The 24,823-nt window shown below is 39.5% G+C and overlaps 3 protein-coding genes across 11 annotated transcripts; 1 reads left to right on the top strand and 2 right to left on the bottom strand.

Annotated features, from left to right (window-relative positions):
- Positions 1–2,553: 2,553 nt before the first annotated feature.
- On the top strand, positions 2,554–9,414 carry LOC111324268 (uncharacterized). 3 transcript variants are annotated; one of them, XM_088739382.1, is made up of 5 exons: positions 2,554–2,745; positions 6,346–6,430; positions 6,584–6,930; positions 7,986–8,108; positions 8,786–9,414. In XM_088739382.1, exons 2-5 carry the CDS (start codon positions 6,403–6,405, stop codon positions 8,924–8,926), a joined length of 639 nt encoding a protein of 212 aa, XP_088595508.1. In that variant the 5' UTR covers positions 2,554–2,745; positions 6,346–6,402; the 3' UTR covers positions 8,927–9,414. The 3 variants fall into 3 exon arrangements, with proteins under 3 accessions (XP_088595508.1, XP_088595512.1, XP_088595518.1); XM_088739386.1 differs by lacking the exon at positions 2,554–2,745 and adding an exon at positions 3,156–3,177; XM_088739392.1 differs by lacking the exon at positions 2,554–2,745 and adding an exon at positions 4,113–4,131.
- Positions 9,415–11,106: 1,692 nt separating this feature from the next.
- On the bottom strand, positions 11,107–15,317 carry LOC111324337 (uncharacterized). The gene is made up of 3 exons (XM_022927875.2): positions 15,148–15,317; positions 12,232–12,596; positions 11,107–11,396 (listed from the first exon to the last, which is right to left on the bottom strand). Exons 2-3 carry the CDS (start codon positions 12,564–12,566, stop codon positions 11,222–11,224), a joined length of 510 nt encoding a protein of 169 aa, XP_022783610.1. The 5' UTR covers positions 12,567–12,596; positions 15,148–15,317; the 3' UTR covers positions 11,107–11,221.
- A 381-nt stretch (positions 15,318–15,698) lies between these two features.
- Positions 15,699–24,710, bottom strand: LOC111324358 (uncharacterized). 7 transcript variants are annotated; one of them, XM_022927902.2, is made up of 7 exons: positions 24,621–24,710; positions 23,028–23,116; positions 22,717–22,778; positions 19,451–19,530; positions 17,854–18,077; positions 17,564–17,716; positions 15,699–17,187 (listed from the first exon to the last, which is right to left on the bottom strand). In XM_022927902.2, exons 4-7 carry the CDS (start codon positions 19,464–19,466, stop codon positions 17,029–17,031), a joined length of 552 nt encoding a protein of 183 aa, XP_022783637.1. In that variant the 5' UTR covers positions 19,467–19,530; positions 22,717–22,778; positions 23,028–23,116; positions 24,621–24,710; the 3' UTR covers positions 15,699–17,028. The 7 variants fall into 7 exon arrangements, with proteins under 7 accessions (XP_022783637.1, XP_088595534.1, XP_088595532.1 ...); XM_088739408.1 differs by lacking the exon at positions 22,717–22,778; XM_088739406.1 differs by lacking the exon at positions 24,621–24,710 and having other exon boundaries at positions 22,696–22,778; positions 23,028–23,491.
- Between the last annotated feature and the right edge of the window lie 113 nt (positions 24,711–24,823).

Below are 24,823 nucleotides of genomic sequence, written 5' to 3'. Positions count from 1 at the left end.
GTTCCGAAAAAAAGAAGCAAGTAGAGCAAATATTTACGTCACTCACATTTCGTCGTCTCACAAGGCAGCCATTGTTTCCCGTAGCAACCGATTTGTTTGCCCTCCAACATGGCGGAAAAGATCACGTGACTTCTGGGTTTCAGGTGACGTCACAAGCTTTGCTGAAGTTAGTGTCCGCCATGTTGGTGTCCCTCGGGTGTCAAATTTATGAATAATTAGTCGATTTCTATAGTGAAGCCCTCTCTCTTATCGCCGTATTATTTCGCCAACTACATGAATATCCAGAAAGAAAAGAGCGATAAAAGTATCTGACATTCATCTTAAGGTATCCCAGTGCTCTCTGAGTATGCCGAAAGCTTAGAGAGTTGGAAGGAAAGATGTTTGCAAAAGATCTCGGTCATCGGGGTTGACCGTGCAAGCATACCAGCCGAGAAGTTCAGTCCCAAATGCTTGCCTCCTGTGGAAGTGTCGGACGTGCTGAGTTACCTCGTTCTTGAGACCATCTTCTACACCAAGAAGCAGTTCAAGGCGTTCAAGAGTCTAGAGGCGTTTAATCAAACGGTGTCGGGATTTGTAACCTCAGTTGTAGGCAAAGTAATCGTCGGAAAGTATGTCGTGAGAGCACGAGTTTGGCATTCACAGCATATGAATGATCCTTTGGTGAACATTTGGGTCATTTCCGAAAACGATGGGACTATTTTGTCAGCCCATTGCTTGGGATGCAAAGCTGGACTGGCTGAGGCATGCTCATATATCGCGAGTGTTTTATGTTATGTTAGAGGCAACTACTCGAATTCATGGCAAGCTCGCTGGGTGTCACGAAAACTCAGACACCGAAAACTCAGATCCCTCGAAGTGTTCTCCAAGCTTCCGAAGTGCTCCATAATTCGATAGTGCATAGCATAAAGCATGAACCAATTGTTTTATAAGATAACCGGTGGAATAATGCAACAAATCCGACGCGAAAGACGGAGAACAATATCAAGAGTGATTCTTCAGTGAAGCGAATCGTGACGGCGATGATGCCGAGTCTTCTTTCCCGTTGTTTTTCTCTTTCTGCCTCATTTAAGAAGTCTAGCCCAAGGGTCGCAAAATTGTCCTCGTTTTGGGACTGGTGGGCCGAGTCTCTGTTTGTATCCATTATTATCGCGAAATATTTAAGAATTTTAACAGAGCGACAACAAGGATCTGTGCGACGAAGTGCAAAAAAGTAAACAAACGTCCCTTTCGGCTCGTCAAAATCACGCCACATTTTAATACTTTGGTGTTGGAGCGAGCGCATTTGATCCAGTTAACTGTGAATGAAAAGCTCAAAATTAACGGGAAAAATGGAGGAAATCTAAGCTAAATGAAGTCTTGTGTCACTCTAAAATGTTTTAATGCTCAACCATCGGACGATTTTGCGAAACGTGCAACTTGAGGCCTTGTTTTTGCTGCTCCAACTGGATCAAGACCCAAAAGGTCAACATACACGCGGCATTACCATGAGTCGAGTTTATCTCTTGAATTTTCGAGGGGTCTGAGTTTTCGGGGTCTGAGGTCTGAGTTTTCGGGGTGTGAGTTTTCGTGACACCCCAAGCTTGCTTGCACTCAGGTAAAATGCTCATGGATTTTGCCGACATATGTCAATGAAGTGCCGTATGCGAGGGCTAAAGACATCGATTTCTCATCGGCTAAGAAGCTCAAAGAAAAGCTCGACCAAAAAATCGCCGATCTACAACAGCCGCAAGCCTCGAACCATACAACAACTTTTAGTTCCTCCTGTTCTTCCCCTTGATTTGTAATGATCTTAGGTATAGCGCATTAGATCATATATCTAATTAATTTTGCGCTATAGAAATAATAAAATTATTAAATTATTATACGAAAAAATCCTTAGTCTTTATGCTTTCCACTTTTACTCGAACAGCCAACAACAATGCATAAAACCATCCCTTCTTTCTCACATGAACTCTTCGTTAGATACGGTTTGTTTACGCTCGAGGGACACCAAGATGGCGGATAGTAACCGTTGCTAAGGTATTGGTCACGTGGGTGAAACCCAAGGATTCGACTTTAAATCATTCGTTGGTGGCTGTTAAGACTTTAAAGGGAGCCTCCACTTTCATGAAAAATAGCGCTCAAAATTTTCCTTAATGTACTTCTAAATAGATCTGGCATGTAAAAAATTGCCTTACTTAGCAATCTCATTATTTTATCTTTTTTCAAAGCAGGGTCTAACAGCCACTTTCAATTTCCCGCGGCCGCCATCTGAAATGGTGCACAATGCACTTTGGGCTGATGACGTGTGATGGTTGCTCGGTACACTCGTGGTGTAGTGTTTCACTCTTTTCGATACTACGTTTCTGTTGTATGAAGAATGTTTTAGTGAATATCGTAGAGCTTCTCCACCAGAACCAAAAAACTATTCTGACTCCCAACGCATTAAGCAAAACCTATCAATTTACGGAGCACCTTAGAGGCCGGACCTAAAAATTGTTCAAAGTCCGTCCGTAATGTATTCACCATTCCCCTCGCAAACTGTCACTGAGCTATTTTCCCAGCTTTTGTTCACGTTCTGTTCACGCCTGACAGAAAACTGCTTTAGTAATTATCTGCAATCGGATGCTTCCTTCTTGCTTAGGCGTTGTCTTGTTATTCGAGTCAGTCAGCCTTGATTTACTCAGCTAGGGTCATTTCGCATCAGTTTTGCACGCGCAGAGCCTCTCCACAACAAACTTCAATCGTTAGTTTCCTCACTGAAAGGTAAGAGTTACTGCTTCTATAAAGTCTTGTAAGGTTTTCAGCGAAAAAGTGGCCGCCTTGAAATTGAGCGGAGCAAGAACAGACTAAATATAAATGCTGCAGCATCTTATTCGCCTGATAAAGATCGTACAGTTTCCATCCATGCCTCTATCTTAGCTAGCAAATCTACTGAAGGAGTGATATATGATTTTTACATTTCGAGCGAGAATTAAGCAAAACAAAACTTAAAAGAGAGAAATCGTTACGTATGTAGTTTCGAATGTAGATTAGGTAAAGGATTCACCCGCATCGAATGTCAGATTCTTGGAAAACAAAATTGGGGTTTTGGTTAAACTGGATTTTTTAAAAGGTAATTACGTGCGCAAAAGACGGAAAGAGCCGCTAATTGTCTTCAAATTCAAGATAGTTTAGCATCAGATGAGCAGTGAAGAGGTAAATTAGTCGTATAACTTGATTTCGATGCAAACAATTCATCGTTGAGCTACTCCAAGTGTTTCTCCGTCATTGCGCCCAGTTCTTGGAATGAATTTGCGCGCATCGCCTACAGTACAAATTAATACGTATGATGCATGATCCTTCGCAGTAGATAGCGCTATTTATGCAATAGCGAAAATCAGACCTGAAAAAAATCACGCCTGTACGGGGTTCGAACCACTGACCTCTGCGATACTAGTGCAGCGCTCTACCAATTGAGCTAACAAGCCAACTGGGAGCAGAATATATGAACTTCATATATTCATAGTACAAATTAAGTTGTCTTCGTTTATTTTGCTTCTTAGATATATTTCCGAACCTTTTAACTTGATCCTTTTTTGAGAGACAGCCGAACTCTTAAGTTCAGGTTTTTTGTTTCGATTCTGAGCAGAGTTCTTGTTGTACATTCATCGCGGGTTGGTGAAGTTGTTGCTGTCGTAAATGTCATCGTTACAATCGTAACTAGGTTGTTGCGAGAAAGAAAAAAAGGGCTTTATTTGTATCAGTTTTCCAAATTGAAAAATGGTTGCATTAGATGGGTATTAACGAAGAGAATTATTCGTCTACCTTGTTTAAAATGCAGGCAACTGATCGTTCACGTATTTCTGATTCCACGTATTTCTCGTTGCGTTCTTCTCGGAACTTCTTATGAACCTGCGTGTACTGTTGTCTTCGATTACTATTGTTCCTTGGAAACAACAGCTCCAAACTTTTTAACTCCAGTTTTGAGAGACTACATAACTCTTTAGTTCTGTGGTATTTGATATATCCTTTCGAAAGGAGTAATAAATGTCACGTTAATTGATGAACGACGAAGTATTAACGGCGTATGTCCCCTGATGTAGTTTGTTAAAGTCGTTTCTGTTGTGGCTCGCGATCGACTCGTTTCAATCACATACGGCTTATTGCGAGGTGGGAGAAATTGCTTATATATTTGTGTTCAACTTAAGAAAATCATCGCAGCAGATAGGCAGTTTCGAGGTAAATTATCGATACATCTTGCTGTAAATGGAAGAGAATTGATCGATTAGAATTTCAAGTATTTCTCCCAACGCACTTCTCGGAATTTGCTTACCCTGTATACTGCGCAAAGATGTCTTATATCACTTTCATCGTTTCCAAGAAAGAAAATCTACGAGCCTTTCTGCTCTCGTTTTGAGGGACAGAACTCTTTCCATGATTCTCTGGTAGCTTTCTCTCCTTTTAAAGAAGTGTAGTTAAAACCACACTGATTGACGAAGTATGAAATAATGGCTTGTGACGTACGATTTTGGTGAAGTCGTTCCTAATCATGTTAAGTCGCGTCGCTTCAATCGTATGCGGTTTGTTTGTTTTCAAAGAACAGTATGTACTTTGAGTTCAAACATTGCAACCTTCATCAAACGTGATTGCATTACGAGAAAAATCGTAAACCATTTTCCATTCCTTCATGTAAAGAACTGAGCCTACACATCTGAACTTCCTCATCTGCCAGTCTGCTTTTAACTTAAGTTAACCCTAACGGAACAACCAAGAAACGAGAGCAAACGTAAATGCAGAAGATAAAAGACGGCCTTCAATAAGTTGCATGTAAGTCGGAGCGCTTAGCATATCGCTACGTCTGAGCAACTTCCCTGGTCCCAAGAATTTGAAAATGAGCCAATTGGTGGCCTCAAGGGCAAGTAACGTTTGATATAGTTTGTCAGCTCATAGGCTTAGTATTGTGAAAGTTATTCTCAGAATCAAACGAAGAGATGTCTCTACAGGTGCGAATTCGTATCAATCCTATAACATGTTTCACGAGCTTTGTAATCAGGATCAAAGACTCGCACGCCAAACTCATTTGAGACTCGCCAAAGTATATATACTCATTTAGTTTCGAAAGTACTCAACGTTTCTTAGGCAAATTAACATACAGCAGTTAGAAAGCACATCCCTAACCGAATTGTAATACTTTCACAAAGAGGAATAGAAACACTGAAGACTTGTTATTTCAAAATTAAAATTAAAACCGAGAAACATTGTTGAGATTTCACAACTTACTGTCAACAATCCACTGGTCACAGGAGACAGTTCAATCGCTAAACGATTCGAGGTTTCGAAAGTAGAACTACGCGCAAAATTAGCCATGCCTCGTGGATACTAGTACTGATGGCAATGGTACAAGTACACGTGCCTCCTTTTACTGCGGCCAGTCCACAGGCTCTCTTAAAGCTTAATAGAAACTGAACTTATTTTCAAGCTCTCGTGTTTGTCTTGTCTGACTGCGGGAACATTCCAGACCTTCTTTGATTCCAAGAAAGCGTGACTTTAGCAAAAGTTCGTCTCTGCGTCTGAATTCGAGGTAAAACTCAAATCAACATCGTTTCTCAGAATGCATTAATGTTGCGTTCTTTACGCAGAAATACATCTCTGCTTAACCTTTTCTAGATTAATGTGGTAAAATTACCAAGTCATACGACAGGCATATTGACAGCTTAGTAACTAACAAGGTCATGACTAGGGCAACTTCGCTCGTCAATGTAAATTACTGCCCAAAATTTCAAATATATTATTCAATGGTATGACCCTTAAGAATTCCATAAGTAATAACCAGAAAAAGGCACACACACATCCATCTGTATTTATTGATATCGAGACATTATCTTACAGAAGGTTTCATCTTAAAAATAGTAACTCTATACTTCAACCGCTTTTCGTTACTTTATACGAGAATCGAACAGCTATAATTACAATATTTAAAAAAGTCTTCGTATCGTACACATTGAAGCGTTTCAAAAGTGCAAAGTACTTGGCCTCTGTAAAGCCATCGCGAGTCACACGAGCACAAAACTTTCTATGGAAATTTACAAGAACAAGAGCGAGATTTACGAATTAAATGTCCATATACGATCAACGAATTGGTAATCGAACAATTTAACTTTAAAAAATCTTAAGGTAACAAAATAGCTAAATTTACGAATACATATTCTGGAACCTGTGGACACAACGCCTTTGATTTCTATGCGATAATGCGATTTGGAAAAACTTAAATAACGGACGAAATACAATTGAAAGTGGCCTTTATTAAGCGAATTAGAAATTAGAATTTTGAAGCATTTTTGTCTCTTAAGATATTCACAGTGGTTTTATCTCTTTCCTCTTCAGGTGAACTTGGTATCAATTGTCTGGGCCTAAATCACTGATTGACTTAAAACACAAGAAATGGTGAACACAGAGAAGAATCCAGAAGGTATTGTCATTGCAAATATTTAAAAAGGTGTAAAGATTGAAATTTTGGTAAAGGAAAATGATAAAATTGCAGGAGTAATTCCTTACCACATTATAACGAAAATACACTCCACGATGAGAAGTGTTTCACCGATCATATTTGTAATTTTTGCAGTGGTTTCCCCCCCACCCCCCTATACACCAGCCGGACAGCCTCCTGTCTCAGCTCAGCCGGGTCAACAACCTCAACCTGGTAGCCCCGCTCAACCTGGATATCCAGCCCAGCCTGGTTACCCAGCCCAGCCTGGCTACGCAGCCCAGCCTGGTTACCCAGCCCAGCCTGGTTACATAGCCCAGCCTGGTTACCCAGCCCAGCTTGGTTATCCAGCACAGCCCGGGCAGTATCCACCTCAGCATGGGTATCCACCGCAGTCTGGTTACCCGCCGCCTCAGCCAGTTTACGCTCCACAGTCCGTCCAACAAGTTCAGCAAAGTAACATTGAAATCAATATTGGCGCCCCGGTAAGTCCCTCTCGTGTTCATAGTATGTACTTTTTGACTGAATAGGAAGGTCAGAAAGGGGAGTCATTTGGCTCTCGATCATGACGCACGGACCGAGCGCAGTTGACGTCCTTGTATCATGACCGAGAGGCAAATATTTTCCCGTCCGGCCTAAGCAACCTCAGTCAATACGCTTTTTATCTTATGGCGACTTAGTATTGAAAATGTTGAAAATTGTCTTTCAACTTACGCGATAGACAAGTGCGCAGGACAATACATTATAAAATAAAACTTTCCCTTGTTTTTAGAGTCAGAATAAGAGCCCTTTAATTCATCGAAAAACGGAACTCTTTTCACTCTTTTCTATTTTCCTTTGAGTATTTGCAACAAAGCTGTGTGAGGGCAGGGCCGGACGTTTTCTTCCGGACTGGCTCACGTCAACCTGCCCGGCCCTACAAACGTCAGCTTTCACTATAGTTGTCCATGACTGCGTGCGCAGGGCCGCATAGGCTATATGATAATAGAAAGATTTAGCACCGCGATTACGTGAAACGTGAAAGGCAAGAGTATCCACGTGACCACGATTTTCCCGCCATTTTTTCACGTTTGACAGTTGCACTTTACCGTTTCTCCATGAAAGTAAGCTGTTTCGCGTTTGCCGAGTAAGTAAGATTTTCCTCACTTTTTTCTCAAGGAGTAGAAGTTAATTACTGGAAAAATGTATCAAAACTATTCCCTGTGAGTCATACAAGGGCAGATGAAGTTATGATGTTGAAAATCCTTAAAATGCCTTCAGCAGACAGCTGCAAGAACTCATTCTGACTCATAAGACGTCTTCCAGTCCAATCTGAAGTGACGTGCGCTCACGCGAAGCTGAAGCAGCAAGGTTCGCTATTTCACGTAAAACGTGAAAGTGCAAGCTGGTGTTCGCATTTCACGCTAAATCTCTCTAAGTAACTGTTCCTTTGACATTATTTGCTAATTTGGCTGTGTAACTAGCACGTGTCTTCCCTCCTCAAGGCTGAGCTTTCCTTGTCATTTAGAGGACGTTAACTGACTTCTTTATTCTTGTACAGGCTACCCAGACTGTCGTCGTGGCGGCCAATCCTCGTCCTCCAAATCACATGTGCTGGTCTGTGTTCAACTTCCTTTGCTGCGCATGGCCCATAGGACTGGCTGCTGTTGTGTTTTCTTGCATGGTAAGACGGAACTTAAACAATATGTTTGAAAATCCTTCCCATGAGGAATCAAAAACAACTGAGAAGGTCTTGTTGGTCTAGAAATGTACTCCACCGTGCAAAAGTGGGTCCGTAGTGCTGTATACGATCACAAACGAGTTTCGATATGAATAACGTAAATTTGTTGCGAACTCACTAGGCTGCGCCTTTTGAGTGCGCAAAATTCTGTCCATTGTGATGACAAAGACCGTTGTCGATAAGAGTACAGGCTATGCTATACAACTGTGGATTTCAATCAATGAATTTGAATATATGAAAATCATATAAGTGTACTGCGGATTCATGAAATGTATGAAAACGATCCTCGCAGTAATGAACCCTGCTTATGCAATAGTGGAAATAAGGCCAATCGGTTTGTTAGCTTAGTTGACAGAGCACTGCACCGGTATCGCAAAGGTCATGGGTTCAAATCTCGTTCGGGCCTGAATTTTTTCAAATAAATATTTCCACTACTACATAAGTAGGGTTCATTACTACGAGGATCGCTTTCATAAACTGTGGATTTGTTGAATCGAACATAACTATTTTCAACAGTTGCAAGATAATCAATACTAAGGCTATAAAACTTTATGGTGGTAATCATCTCCTTTCTTTATTTTTTTGTTTGCTTGTTTGACGTTTCGTTTTTTCATTTGCAGGTTGACAGCTCATATAATGCAGGAGATTACAATGGTGCCTTGAGGAACTCAAACATTGCTAGGTGGCTCAACGTTGTATCTATCATTGGAGGAATCATCATATACATCATTATCTTCACCAACATTTCATATAGCAACTAGACGTCTGCTATGTGGACGTAGTTTATAGTTTACAGAATAAAAGAAGTAAGAACAGTAATGTAGAGCTCATTTGCCGAGTCAGCGGTTTTTTCCCGATTGCAGAATTTTAGTCATTTAACATTTACTATGCTGTACGTCTAACAAAGTGTTTATCGTAACATGATTTAGACAGTTAGAAATCAATGATTTCAATCGAATAGTTTTAATTCTTTCTAACAATCTTAAAACCTCAGAGCCGTTACATTTTACAGTTAAAGTTACATTTTACAGGTAAGGAGTAGTTTTTACAGCTTGTCGCTGAAACCAGAATGGATCTTCTTTCGTGTTCTTACAGTTTTAGTAGTAGATTTTTGATTTTACCATCGCGTCACGTCTAGCATGCAGATGGATGGAGGACTATCAGCTTTTTTTATTCACGCTACAGTCTTTTTCTCTTTGTATTGATTTTTAGCGTTTGAGCAATAAAAGTTTAACGTGTGTTTAGTATATCGCAAAGCGTTTTTCATAGGTTCATTTGTAAACCTATCATGTCATGTCAATGATACTGAAATGTGTGACCCTGGCTGTTGCAAAATGATCCCTGAGAAAGTGGCGTCTGGTGAGGTTTAACTGGATGCTTTCAATTCACTTATCATGTTCGTGGAAAAAGAAAGAATTGAGGTCTGATGAGGGTTCTCCATTTGTGGGGCCTTGTGTTAGCCGGTAGGATTTTTCAAAACCTAACATTTACCACACTAGTTTTCCGGGTCGAGCGGTCCATGTTCAAGACCAGAGGGCCCCGCCCATTTCTCGAAAGATCTGTTAACGTTACGTTCCCAAAAAGCAGATTTTTGTTAGCCTTTTCTCTTTCAGGATCAAGATATTGACCGTTTTGAAATTCCAACAAGAAAATTATCAGAAAACGAGACATGCAAAATAAAAGATTTGTGAGCCAAGAATCACACTCTCATTCCATGGTCTTCGTTGGAGGCCGTTAATCCTTTAGAGAGTGATAAGCCTATTATTCTTCCCAACAATATCGTGGGAGTAAAGGAAATGATCGCGAAATCACGACTTAAGCTCTTGAATTCCAGACGAATTCTTCTCGTAAATATCATAGGAAAGGGTAAAGTTACCGAGATCTCCTGGCTGGTTCGTTATCTTCTTAGGCATGAAACTTTGCTTTCTCCCAGAATTTGGCCGACGAACTGTTAAGGAAAACTGACAATTGCTGGGAGGCGTAGCTTGCATCCGGTTAATGGGGAAGTGGCAATATTCCACGCTGCTCCGTGCTGACAAAACCAGGATAGGTTGTGAAGGGATGGGCCCCTTAGTTCAAGAGAAAACTACCATTACTTTACTACAACACAGCGCCGAAAAAAAAAATGGATCCCTAAACTAGGTTCAAATGCAATAATCACTTGATTAATATGCACCTAAAACCCTTCCCAAAGAATTATTACCCAAAACTGACACGCGCGCCATTATCAACGGACACGTTTATGATCATTGATGAGAGTGCCTCTGTGTGTGGCTGGGGAAAAGGGAGCTTTTCAGTATGAATAAAAACTAGTATAAAAGCTGCGCTTGTTGTAGTTTAACCCTCCAGCATTGTAAACACAAATAGAGAAAGGTAGATATTCTTGGTTTATTCGTATCATTCGTCAGCCCCTCTTCCCTACTTTTCATTCTGTCATTCCTCTCGCCGTATGATAAAATGAGTTTACTGCGATCATCTTTATTTAGTATATACTAAAACAGTGGATAGCGTTGAAGGCGCGCTTTGATTGGCTAGTCAAACTCCGAATATCCTTTGCTATTTACCTCCGAGCAACTCGGGAAAAAATGGCGTCCCGTTTTGCATCCGGGACAAGCGAAGAAATCACTCAAATTAATTTTTGGTGGCGTATATTATCTCACCGTTTTAGTATATACTAAAACAACTATTCACCTCAGTGTCGGTGGTTGGCGGTTGATATTTACCTTGCCGCTTTGCGGCTCAGTAAATATCCACCACTAACCACCTCCACTTTGGTGAATAGTTGTTAAGTAACTGAATGTACTCTTAGTTTGACTTCAGATATCATTAAACCTTGCACTGGAACTGCAATAAAAGTTGAGACATTCTACTTTAAAGACATAGATTACCAGAAAGCCAGTTCACGATAAACACGAAAAAATCAAAAACCTCATACCACATGTTACTGCTTCCGGTCAGTAAATTTTTATTTATATAATTACAGTGGAAATGAACATGACCCCTGACAGCACTGAGTTTTCCTTCCCATCGTCACCTGATGCTTCTATATTTCAAGTTCATTTATGCCTCTCGGCAACAACTGTGTTGTAAAGACCCATTGCCATGGTTCCTCCGACCAGGCCTACAACTGCACCTGACACAGCTGAGCCCCCTAGCAACAAGTTCCCAGCTGCACCTCCCACGGATCCTAGAATGGAAGCTTGATCTACTCGAACTTGGTTCCGGTTATACCTAGATCAAAAATAGTAGAATAAATCTTTGAGTATTTTTGTAATCAAATCTAATTCAAACGCAGTGGAGTACCGAGTACAAACAAGTAAAAATAATTGAATTTACCCCCATTTGTCCCCTCAGCAAGTCCTACTCCACTTCATAGCTGAATATGTATGGCGGAGTATGACACACTTAATCAAACCAGAAATTATCGAGACAGGAAATTGTGAAGGTCAAGAAATAACTTCATTTTCAGAAAACTGGAAAAAACGCACACATTTTTTTAACCGTTTACAACCTAACACGTTATTCTCTGCACATTAACATTACCTATGGCTCTAACGGGGAGAGTTTGTTTAATTAACAATCCACACCCGGTTTAGATGGCGATCATTTCCACCATTCTCATAACCAAATAAGTCTTTGATTCGGCGGTGATATCATAACCAGAACTACGTTGATAGTCACTCTAAGGGGGTTGCAGGGTTAACTTGATTTCTAAACATCTTAAAAAAAAAAGGCTATGCATATTTAACAATTACTCCACGAGCGCGCGTTGGATATGAGATGATAGATAGCCAACGAGGCGCTACGCGCGTCGTTGGCTATAATCATCTCATATCCAACAAGCGCGAGTAGAATCATTGTTTTATTAAAAACGTTAAATTAAATTATTAAATTTTATTAAATTATTAGCTCCCTTTTAATTTTAAGCTGACACGTACGCTTACCATATTTGTAGATTATGGTATATTGGCTGATATACCATAATGGCTAAGCCAATAAAAAGTCTTGAATTGCATTATCCAATAATCTAGTTTTTAATAAACATCAATTATTGAAATCTATCTACCTTATTCTGTATGCACGATCAAACATTCCATCATCATCAATGCCTGCACCACTGTTAGCTTTTGCATAAGTCATGAGAGGTCCCAGAGGAATCCCAATGACCGCTCCATTTCTTCCATACCGAAGAGCTGTCTCTTTGATGGCCACTAAAGTGCGAGGACCAGCTGTAAGGCGAACTACAGGAGCAATAATGACCATACCTAGTAGCGCTCCAGCTTGAATCGTCTTGAAAGTGACGTGAGTGTAGAGTTCTGTTGCTGGGTACTTTATGTTTTTCATTTCTTCATCTGTTAGCTTTTGACCCAGCAAGTTCCTCCACCAGCTAAAGTTACTCATAGCGTTTTATAGATGCGATTCACGTCAATACTACGACAAAATAGACAACAAAGTCTTCGTTAATATCGTGATTCTTTCCTAGCCCTCTTTACAAGTCACATCCGGGTTCCAGGTCCTCAGTCCGTAGAAACGAACTAAAAGGCGAGCGAGCGAAAACCAGCGGATGTAATTATGAAGTAAACGGCTGCTCATTTCTTTGTGACCCCTCTGTTTTATATTCACTGCGTTTTCGCTTTTTTACGGACTGAGAGCGTGCCACACAAACTATAGCCCTCTAGCGGAAGAGCAAGTCACACCTCAGCACTGCCCATTATCACGAAAACCTATCGAATTAATTAACGTGTTACAAAATGATTTTTTGAGAGGAGATTAGTGGGGTGAAATGTAACACTTTTGGGTGCACCGATTTCATTTGCCTGAGTTTTACTAATGGTTGTGGGTCGTGGGTGTGGGTGTGGGTAAAAGTCATGGGTGTGATTAATACAAATGATAACAATAATCATCTAAAATATTAGTTATAATAATACATAAATATTATACAACCCTTATCATTGTATCAGCTCGGTTTAGTGAGCCTAATATTTCATTGATTTCATCCAACAGAATTAATTCATTTCACCCAAAAAGAAAAGTTAAACCAAAGACAAAGCCATTATTTGTAGGATGATGTCATCTCTTAAAATGAGGGTCATTCCAAAGAGTTTGAGGAGTTTTGTTCAGGTCAAACCCTTGATCAATACACAAAAAATAATCTTACATTGAAAAGAGAGAAGTGTTAATCTTAATTAAAAGAGCAACGTTTTCAGAACATGAAAGAAGCTTCGATATAAAACGAGGATCAGAAACACGGCTATTGGCCTTGTTTTTGAATTAAAATTAAATTGTGCTCTCAGTGCCGGTTAAAAATAAAAGTAAAAGTAACAGTATATCCCTCTGCTGGTTAGGGAAAATAAAGCTTGTGTTGATCAATGACATTCAGACAAAGAACCGAATGCTTCATCAATTGTCATCTCTGTATCGCGTACCATCTACCACGCAACTAAGAAAAAAAATGAAGTGAAACAGCGAACTGTTGCAAGATAAGCCGATATATACATAGCAACGTTGCAACGTTAGTTGCAGGTCTGGATATGTTGGCTCCAAGGTTTTCCAAGGCTCGAAAACACAAAACCTCTGGTATCCAGTGTGCGGTATATAATCGATAACCGGAAATCACAAGCCAATGTTAAATTGGTCACGACAACTGGCATCGGTGACAAGAATTAAACGAAGAACCAAGTACAATCTTAAAATTTTTCTTCGTCCATTTAACTAGCCAGGTCGTTTTCTGAATCATAAAATAAACTAGATATGAAGAATTATTGAAATAAGTAAATTAATAAATAAAGAGGAGGTTCTAATAGTTTTTCAAACGATTCATTTCTTATCTGACAAAGACCAGACTCGGCAGAGTTGCCGGAAATGTGACGTACTCGAGAAATATACATTTCATTGTTCGTCGAGAAGTATTGCATTACTTCACGGTAGCTAATGACAGTCATGTTTCACGTCTTGTTTTGAGACGCTTAAAGGATAAATTTTTGGAAAAGAAAAATAACAACGGTTCAAGTCACGTTTCGTGAAAAAAGCTAGTCATATCGCAATTTCCATGAAGAAAAGGCGATTCAACGTTCACGGCAATATAACCAAATCACGTTTAACGAGAGAAAAAAACCAGCCAAAGGGTCCTTCGCGATCACGAAAAAACCCTTTTCCCCTACAAAATCTATAACAGTAATTTATTATTAGTAGTGGTGCTATTATATGAGCTCTTAACCATTAATTAATCTGTATTACCCACACCCACGACTTTTACCCGCACCCACGACCCACGACTTGTACCCACGACCCACGACCCACAACCCACGACCATTAGTCAAACTCCATTTGCTTTTGAAAGGACTCGTACACGTAATATGCAAATTTCCTTCGAATCACAAATCCGGACTAACGATCACAAAGAAATTTTTTGTGTGCTCCAGAAGATCTTCTCAGTGCACACTAGCTTGCTAAAACTACTTTTGAATATACGAAAAAAACCAAGCATAGGTCAAAGAAAAGACAAATCGTTGCAATTATCGACTTCCAAATTTTGTACGATGGACATGGTGCGTCTAAATGTCACGCAAGCGTTTATTTTCTCGCAAAATTTAAACGGCACTTTGGTTACTTTCAGCTTTTAAAAAGGATCTCCCCCAAAGGTGTAAAATAAAACATAACTTTTATGTTATTCAAAATCCAAAGCTCAAACGATAAGGTACCGCTAACTTGGTATCGAATGATTAGTTTCTTTAATCTGTTTACATAGCATCGATTGACAGCGCCTTGTATTTTGAAAAGAGCCTCGGGCGCTTTAAATTCGTTGCTTTGTGAGGCAAAGCTTCGTTCTTGAGAAATTTCACTCATTTCGAACGAAATGCTTTGAAAAACTATAGGTTTCAACAGGCAGGTAGCTAAACAGCAATCGTGAATGCAATCGACAACTAGGTGATGCAATATCATGAGTAAGCTTATGCAGAAACCTGCTTTCCTTTTCACGTACCTGACGCTGTGGAAACGTGCCAGTGAGATAAAAAGTTGTTTCTCGCTTAGCTTAGCCAATCGGCTACAAAAATCGGCTGTCCAGTCTAATCGAGTATTCACACAAAACAAAGTTTACGAGCGAAGTGTGATGTCGTGACCTCATGCAATTACAGCTTTTAATTGAAAGCAATATTTTCGTTCAGCGGTATGCATTATGAAAATTTATATGTATATGCCTTGACAGGAGACTTAGATCAGAGGTTATCGACAGTTACCCGCTTCAAAACACCGTGGGGTTAGCCTCAACAGGATTAAATTATTCATCTTATTGTTTTTTAAACCCATAGTGCGTTACGATAACATCGTTAAGGCACTGAAATCACACAGCATAGGTATGGTATTGTATCGGTTAGGAAAATCTCTTTGTCTAATACAGAGGTTTATATCACATTGTTTGTTTGACAAAATGACAAACTCTCGTTCATTAAGCGGTTTTTTAATTTCAACCAGAAGTCGTTTCAAAACTCAATCTTCCTGGTGCTTTACCGCTGCCACCTTAACAAATGCCAACATGATTAAAAACGGGGTCCCACCGTATTTTAATTAAGTCTGGATCAGATACAATGTATATATGAAGTTCATATATTTTGAACTGCGGTATTAGATACGTATGATGCAGTATTATTGAACTGCGGTATTAGATAAGTCTGGATCCGCTGTTGTGTTAAGAAATCGTGTTTGAGAGAATGACGACTTCTCTTAACCCACTACTCCCTAACATCAGCATTTACATTCTTCATACTGTCCTTGATACATTTTCTTAGGTGCTAACAAGGAGTGTTTGTTTAACAATCAAGAGCCTCTTTAGTTGGTGATCATTTCTTTTACTCTCATAACCTTAATGTGTGATTCAGGGGTGATGTTGCAGGGAGAAATTAAATGCTGATCACTGTTAGGGAGAAATTAAATGCTGATCACTGTTAGGGGTCAAGGGGTTGATGAAGAACGCCTTACTTCAAACTAAAACCTAGTCTCCTTCGCAGCCGTTTTTAGGCTCGTCACGCAACGCTCCTCCCCAACGGCTGCGAAGGAGACTAACTATAACCGTGACATCTCATTTTTATGGTCTGATGCAAAATTTCATAATTATTAAGGAAGAATTTTCGAGCCGAGTTATTTACAAAGGGTTTTGTAGGATTTTGAGGCAACCAAGTCTGTCTTCAGTATTTTCTATAAAAATTCACCCTCTGACTTTCTTAACTCGCTCTGTAACTGAAGTCCGTAGTCATGCTTTGTATAAAATTTTTTGTTTCCTCTTCACGAACAAAGAGTGTGAGCCAAGCTCTCTCCTCGTTGCTTACGGTCGACTAAGTGATTAGCGACATGGATTTTTCAGCCATGTCTCGATAAGCTGGAGTATCAGTAAGGATGAATCCATGCAGCAAAGACATTAAAAATCAAAATAAAATTCTGTCACTTTCTCGATCCAACTGACTCTGAGCAGTTGGATCAGGGGGAGAGGTGCGCCTATCATAGTCTTGAGCTGTCCAAAACACCACCCCACCCCCTTTTTTGTATTGGCCGTAACACAACCTCTTCCGTTTTTCTTTACTTCTGTGATCGTAGATTCTTTCATGTTTAAGATAGATTTACACCATGTCCTTGGTTCTGCCATCCTCAAGCACATAGACAGTTGCTGGTGAAAGGATTGCGAGGAAGAAATTCAGGATATGATACCGTTCTCCCATAGTCCTTCTTCCAAGTCAGGGCTGAACAGAGACTCAGCTTGATTGTAGCATATTCGACGCTGAGCATCATTAAAAACTCTCATGCTTATTTCGCGAGATGTGAAAATTTGTCTCGCCTGAAATTTAAGTCAACCGTCAACCGCTCGCAAAGGCTATGATATAGAAGGAACGAGATGAAAGAATATCCCATAAAACGACACCCCAATTATTCCCAGCATGCCAAACACAATTGCTGTCATACTCCAGTACTTGGCATTTTTCGATTTCTCCACGGCACCTTCTCGGTTTCCATCATCGTAGGTTCTGTCCACCTGTGATAGGGTAAACACAACAGACCGTATCACAAATCTATTAATCGTAGTCACGACAAATGTAATTATGTTTGGAGTGGTTCTAAAATGTAGTGGAAGCAAATTGGTACCCATTCTCTTTCCCGGTCGTTGTTTGATCTTGTCAAATTACCTTGTTTCTTATGAAAAAAAAAAAGGTTGTGGTAGAATGTGGATACTGGAAATAAAATAGCGCATAAATTTGTATGAAGATTTGTTGCTATAGCCCAAAGGCTCAGTTCCCATAGCCTCACGTTTCTTCTTTTCGTTTCATTTAAGACTACTTCAGATATCAAACACAATCCCATCAAAGTATCAACAGCAGAAAACGAGTATGTATACCGCTGGGATATTTTACCTGTAGCGCGCAAATGAATCCGACCACACCCAAGGGTAGGCAGCAACAGACCATTGCAGTTATTGCCAGACAAAGGTGATTTTCTGGTCGAGGAATAAGTGATGGCGGAGATTGCTGATATGTTGAATACCGGGATTTTCTTCTAGATTCGTCCTTCGACAAACATACAAAGATTTATTTTAGTCCACTTGACGCTAGCAGCGTCTTTAGTCCTCCTTATTGTCTGACGTACTTTACTGAATAAACGTAAAAAACTATATATAGAGAGAAAGGCTTTATAACACACAAACCTGAGCCGACGGTATGACTGTAACGCGGACTTGCCCTGATGGGTCTGTCTCTTCTGGCGGCCAACTCACTATATCAAGGTTCACAGTTGAACCAGGCAGAGGTGTAACTTGGTCTCCTTCCTCTTCCTCGTCAGTTTGATCTGAGATGGTGAGTGTTGAGTTTTTTACCTTCTCGTTCTCTAATTTATTGAGATTTTGTTGCTTGATGTGGCCATTACGTGAAACTGTAAAAGACAAATTCACCCGATTGGTAAAAACGAAAATGCAATGTAACGTTGTCTTGAAGAGCCCTGAATTACAGAGGTGATGAAAACGTAACATCTTCTTAATACGTCGATATACTAGCCTGTAGTTAGGTTATAGAATATACATGCGTATCAGCTGGAGGGTACTTAAAATCATATTAAAGAAAACTGCTGGTAGCAGCCAGAAGGGAGAATTACGAAATAGATCTGAGACGTTAGGGAGTTCGAATTCAGTGCCAAAGTTATTGTGAGAGAGGATTCTAACAGAATTCAAATATGAAGCTTTACCATCTTTGTTGAGAGGGAAAAAATGTCGTTCAATGCAGAGAAAAGATCTGGCTTCCATAGCACGCAATCCAGTTCAAAAACTTTCACATCAACACCGAAGGAACGTCACTTCAGGAATTATTTTGTGTCAAATCATGATCTGGCATTTTAAACCTGAGAATTCGTCTGTACTGTTTGGTTAAGACCCATCGCGGGCTACTGGAGTTTTCAGTCCAGAGTAATAAAACAAACATGTGTATATTTGTTACGGTAGGTACAGAAAATATCATGTAGATGAACTTTCATCTCTAACTTGCAAACCTTTTGATTCAAACTGATTTCCTCGAAAACAATGGGTGAAATATAAATGTTCGTTTGCTGTCTGATTTAACTCCCAAGATCTTAATAGTAATTTCCTCTCTATCAGCAATTCTTTTTCTTCAGTTTCTTTTTTTCCTTTCTATCAGTTCAGTTACAGTTCTCAGTATGATACTAGTTTGGAGAGTTTGGTATTGCATTGAATCAACTAATGATCTCCTGGCTGATGATTTCCTTTATTCTCACCCTTTGTCTGTTGGGTGTTGTATTGATATTGTGAGGAGATTTTCTGTCTTGGTCACTCGTGGGAGTTAAAGGGTTCACGATATTTCTGCTCATTTTCACTAACGCTGAAGATTCCGTCAACATACTTCAAAATCGTTTTCCATTTTGCCTTATTTTTTTAATCCTATGATGTTAGCTTGAGGAAGCTCCCTGTATTTGCCTCTTTCCTCTATTGGATCAGTTTTCTCTTACATAATGATGTCTCTGTGTGCCCCGGAAAACACTAACCCAATGTGTTTGGACAGCTTATCTTTTGTCTCTATCACTATCTTCAGCAACCTTTTCTTTTGCCATCTGAAGTTGTGATAAGACATATTGGCTTTCGCCTTTTGTTTCGAGGGCCTAAAGGTGACTACCAGTACTAACAAAGAATTTGAACACGTACATCTGACGTTTACTTTGATTGCATAGTTTTTATCGCGGAAATCATAAAACCCTGAAAAAAAAAATACAGCTTAATAATAAAGAGATAAAAATCTTACCTCCATTGAGTTCCATTCCTCTCACTTGGCTACGCAATTTCTATCTGTTCCTGGCCAGTTTAGGGCGTAAATGATTCTTGCTGAATATCATAAAAACGAAAAAAAAGTTACAACCAACATGAAGTCATCGTCGCTAGACAAAACGCTGTCGGACGAAAACGACACGACAAATTCGTAATCTTGCATCACTTTCAAGTGCACTATAGATGACATATTTCATCATTAATCCGGATTGTTGACAAGTTTACCTCGTATGAAAAGGAAAGGAACTCTTTTCTTCATGAATTGCTAAAGTGTTCCAAAGAATATCATGTGATCGCCTATAGCAATCGTAACACGATGTTCTGTGATATGTAATTAGAGTAAAGTAAGCGCTGTAGTGTGCCTAATTTCACAATATCACACGTCAACGATGCACGATCAATTGAAATTTAGGGCAGTTAATTCCAAAAAGATAGACTGATAAAAGAGAGAAGATCTTATATATGTAAATGAACGATGATCTGTACTCAGTGGCACCAAGAAATCTATGATACCATTTGAACATCAGTGTGATGTGGCCAGAAAATTAAGACAACTACAATTAGCGATACAGTGCTTGACACATTAGCACTCAGGAAATTGCTTTATTTTAAAATGGAGTGCAATTTTATTCCTAACGACCTTACTTTCAGTTCCTCTTCCTTAGTACAATATCGCAGTTTGTTTTTAGTGACTGTACTACATTGAATGAAGGGAGACTGGTATTGTAACTGCACCTTAATACAAATTTCAACTCTAAATACTTCCTTGAAAGTAGCATCATGGATTTTGAGCCATTTTATTGCTGCTGTTGTTTAAAATCCAACTTGGACATCTGTTCGTGCACTACACTGTACAAGAACAAGAAAAAGTTCGAGAAAACAAGTATTTTTTTTCACGCGATGTCTGGTTACTTAAGTCGAGTTTCGCCAAGACATAGACATCCCCGTTGTTTAGAACATGCATGAAATAGCAACCGACCATTCAGGCCATATCATATCAAATATTCTAAAAGTACTTTAAAAATGCCAATGCCATCACTTAAGACTTCTCCTTCATTTTGCGCTTAAACTTCGTTATCTGTTTCAAGTCAAACCAGCTTGTTTGGTTTTAAACTGAAAATTCTAGCTCAAAATCCATTAAAAAAGATTGCTCGAGTTCAAGGAGTCGGCTATGTCGCGAAATTGACGAGTCCATCTTGCAATAAGAAAGAAACTTAAGCTACAAGGTTAAGTCGCGGTCAAGCACTATCCATGAAATCGCGCATAAACTAAAAAGAAATTGGTACTTGTGAAGATTAAAGACATTCTGTTGTGATTCACCACAGCAATTTCCACCTGGAACTCATCCAGCCTAATGGTAAAAGTTGGTTTCCTAGGCAGCACTTAAAATTGTTTTTAAACACAGCACAATCTGAGCTTATGACGTATACCATGTTTTTATGGATTGTCGCTCCGGTATTGACCCCTCGATACGGACAGTTGACTTTTTAGTCAATATCTTTATTATTTTTACAATTCGTAATGTAAACAAGAGTCTCTGAAAGTTAAAAAATTCCATTGAAGTTAACTCAAGCGGCTGAAATTGAAACTTGTGGAAACATTTTCAGCTCTTGTCCTCTCAGTAATGGCATTATCTTTCAAGCTTAAGAATGAGTCATAGAGCGGGAAAAATGCCCAACTAACAACTTCAATGTGTGCAGCTGGACGTAAGTTGCCAATAGTAAATACAAAAAGCGTCATGCGGCTCTCAGTCGTTATCATAATGGTCCCGCTTCATCTTTTGTTCAACAGATCAACTACTTTCTCTATCAAACAAAGTAAGTTTTTGAGGAGAAAGACCTCCTAATTGGAGAGAATTCTACTTGATAGCCGAACTAACACCCACAACTGATTAACTGATCACGTATAGTGACAAGGGTTCCTCTTTCAAGAAAGAACTAACTGAACAAACCAGTGTGGACACTATTTGAGTGACCTTTACGTTCGTTGATGGTCGAAACACTGTTCAAGAACTTGATTTCAAATAAACCACCAAGAAGGAAATTAAACAGCGAGCAATTTACCCAACCACAAAGACGGTATTAAGTCAAATTAACACCTATGTCAGACTTGGTTTCGCGTGACTATCAGTAGGTAACGCTGTTTAACTACAAGTCATGATAGATTCACATAGTACCCATCCGAATGAATACTACAATATCGCACCTTTCTGTTCATTTGCGACGTTTCTCTCTCCTTGATACCTTCACCAACTTTTAATCACGTTTTGCTTCTCTAACCGTTTTTACGGCCCCGACGATCCATAGTACGACAATACTACCGACGCTACATAAAAATCTTCCGTGTGATAATAAAGGATTCAATTATCATAATTGCGCTCGTGACGTCTTCGCTGGAACATTAGCCTTCCAAATTATCAATAAGGTATTCAGTGATTAGAAGATACGTGTGTCTTTTCACTCGCAAAGAAAGTAACTCGTTATTGCTATTTGTGAAATTAAAAACATTTCTATCGCGTCCAGAAATTCCAGTGGCTCGATATAAAACTTGATTCATACCTTGATCATCTTCAAATTAGTTTCCAATCAACCTGTCCGTATGGTTCGACAACCATATGTTATAAGGGTTTGCCTTTAATTGAGACGTCACGTCGCTCTTAGATGGCTTTCTTTGTAATAGTTATGTTAGTGCTAACAAATTAAAGGGCACTCGGGCGGAAATTGGAGGAGGAATAATATCTGATGAAAATTTTCTTTTGTGTTCATTTGGTAATTATGAACTTTTCAATGATTTTAATTTGTGAATGTTAATCTAAGGCCCCTTTAAACAATTCAAGTCATTATCTAAACACTCGATTCAAGTCTTACAAAACACTTGAGGCGCTCCATCGGCTACACGATTCCCAATGAAGTAAACGTAAACTCCTTTCAAATCAATTATCATTTGGATATTGAAAGTAATCTATTATTGAATTGGTTTTTATTATATTTCGCTCTGTGACTGGTCCATAAAACTCGTTCCACCCTCTTAAACAAACTAAACCCAACCGCGTATTGGCTACTGGCATTTTCACGCCCTTCAGGCCGTTTCCTTTTTTTTTTACTTTTGAATATACGAAGGATAGGAACGAGTGATGTGGGGAATTCGCGGCTTAAGCACGGCCTTAGGAGTTTGGGCATCCTACTTTGGGGAGGACATTTTCGGCGGCGACCAGTGCATTACCTCAACTTCGATCCCACTTACCCCTTCTTGATGTGAGTCCACGAGCTCCACCGTGGGATAATACGCCTCTTCTAAGTCTGAATCTATCCATTGGAAAAGATTTGCACCTAGTTCCCTCAAGATATTCAACTGATACACACATAAGATCAAAGCTTGTAAAAGAATTCATGGAATATTTAAACATCATATCGGAACTGCGGTGCTTATTTGGGGGTAGCGCTTCTTAATTCTTCTTTCCCAAATGCCACGGTTACCAGTATAGTCTAAACTCTTTTAGTCGAATTTTCATGACACAGCACACTTATGCGATGTCCCCTATGTTTTATACTCACATTCATCGAGGCAGTCGCCTCTAGGTGAATTAAGAGCTTGTCGGTTGTGACGCCTGTCCATGCCAGCCGTACGTCATTCTTGCTCGTAACTATCGATGTAAAGAGTACACAACACAGAACTGAGTTAAGGTTGGCATTTCATTTTCATAATTTTGCAATGACGATTAATAAACAAATATCATCATCATCATCGTTACTATCCTTATAGTTGTCGTTGCTGTCTTTGTCTTTTCCTTATCCTTTCGTTTATCGTCAACGGTATCGTTGTCTTTGTTATTGTTGTTCTCGTCGCAATTACAGTTTTTGTTAAAAATATCGTCGTCACTGAATTTGTCATCGTCACGTTATCCCTATCATTGTCGGTATCGTTATAGTTTAACGTTATTCCTATTTTATCTTTATCATTCTCGTCATCGTCATGTCATTGTTACCGATGTCGATGCCTTTGTCGAGGCACACGAGAGAGCATTTGATTTATCAAAGTGATATGTAATGCACGGCTCTTGTCAACCCTCCTGACGGCTTTCACGGTCACGTCATGTCACGTCACGATAACGTGACAACCATTTTAGTGTGTGTAGGTTGTAGGAAAAGGCCTTTCTGGCACAAACAATGATTTTATCGGAGTAGCTCGATAGGTTCTTGCTCAAAACCTTTATCAGAGAACTTATTCAAGAACTTATCTAAGAACTTATTGAAGGCTGCCGATAAAATCATGGTATGCGCCAGAATCGACTCTTTCCTACAACTAGAGTCGTTTTCACATAGTCTTGCCTAAGATGCGGATTTGGTGACGTATCAAGTCTAGATCTAAGTCAAACTAGACTCACATAGACGTAAATGAAGAAAAAATTATTACATGTTCTTGTTGATGAGATTCTGAAGTGGTCCTTTTCAAGAAAAAAGCTCAGTGGGTTACGAAAATTGCTTCTTAATCAAGCATGCGAAAGTCGGAACACCACTGAGGTCTTGAAGACCAGGAAAACCTATCGTCTCAGTTGTATAAATCTGATGTTTACCAAACTTCGAGATTTTTACTTAAAACAGTCACTCCTTAGACTCAAGACCTTAAATGTATAGTAAGGGCTCACAAAGCCTTGCGAAAGAAAAATTTCTAAGCGAACAAAGAGCTTTTAAATTTCCAATTCAATCAATTGTAATTAATAAGCTACTGCTATTCTAAAGAGTTCTGAATATTAGAACTCCGTCATTTCTTGTGGAGAGACCTCTTGCGAGTGCGTTGCGTGACAAAACCCAAGGTTTGTTTATACGTTGTAAATAAATTAATCAAACAGTATGTTAAAATGTTCCCGGTCGACGGTAGCTTTAGAACTCATTAGCAGATTCTTTCTTTCATGGTCTATGTTTGAGAACCATTGCTCGCAACTTGTGGAAACTGTCATTTCTTAAAGCTAACAGAATAGGTTGCTTTAAGCTTACGTCCAATGTAGTGAGTGCAGTAGCTCTAACATGTTACAGCCTCGGCGGGAATCCTTTGAAACTGGAGGAATCTCGAACTCTTCAGACTTTCCGTTACAATTCACATATGTGAAGAAGGAACGAGAATTAAAATAGAAGGAATAATTTACTTACGATAACTGATACCAAGCTCCGAGTGGATGGTGAAGATTACATACAATGTGTTTGAATTGCAAGTCCGAGGATCGAGTTGCTCTGCAAAAGGTCAGTTACTATGTCATGTAACAGCACCTCGTATCCCGCACAACCTGTATGAGGTTTCCAAAGTTTACACTAAGTAGCAGCCACAACTGCTAAGTCTTCACAGCTGCGTCACA

The sequence above is a fragment of the Stylophora pistillata genome, chromosome 1, assembly GCF_964205215.1.
Source record: "Stylophora pistillata chromosome 1, jaStyPist1.2, whole genome shotgun sequence".
NCBI lineage: Eukaryota > Metazoa > Cnidaria > Anthozoa > Scleractinia > Pocilloporidae > Stylophora > Stylophora pistillata.
Note: the sequence above shows the minus strand (reverse complement) of the source record. Positions and strands in the feature narration are given on the sequence as shown.

Bases quoted from the DNA above. Each gene is read 5' to 3' on its own strand.
- LOC111324358 (XM_022927902.2), bottom strand. The intron at 17,717-17,853 runs GTTTGTGTGTTA...TGTTTGTCGAAG, and splicing joins CAGTCATACCGTCGGCTCAG to GACGAATCTAGAAGAAAATC. The intron at 17,188-17,563 runs GTAAAATATCCC...ACCCTATCACAG, and splicing joins GATTCATTTGCGCGCTACAG to GTGGACAGAACCTACGATGA.
- LOC111324268 (XM_088739382.1), top strand. From the start codon at position 6,403: ATGGTGAACACAGAGAAGAATCCAGAAG. The intron at 6,431-6,583 runs GTATTGTCATTG...TAATTTTTGCAG, and splicing joins CACAGAGAAGAATCCAGAAG to TGGTTTCCCCCCCACCCCCC. The intron at 6,931-7,985 runs GTAAGTCCCTCT...ATTCTTGTACAG, and splicing joins AAATCAATATTGGCGCCCCG to GCTACCCAGACTGTCGTCGT.
- LOC111324337 (XM_022927875.2), bottom strand. From the start codon at position 12,566: ATGAGTAACTTTAGCTGGTGGAGGAACTTGCTGGGTCAAAAGCTAACA. The intron at 11,397-12,231 runs GTAGATAGATTT...TTTTTGATCTAG, and splicing joins GATCGTGCATACAGAATAAG to GTATAACCGGAACCAAGTTC.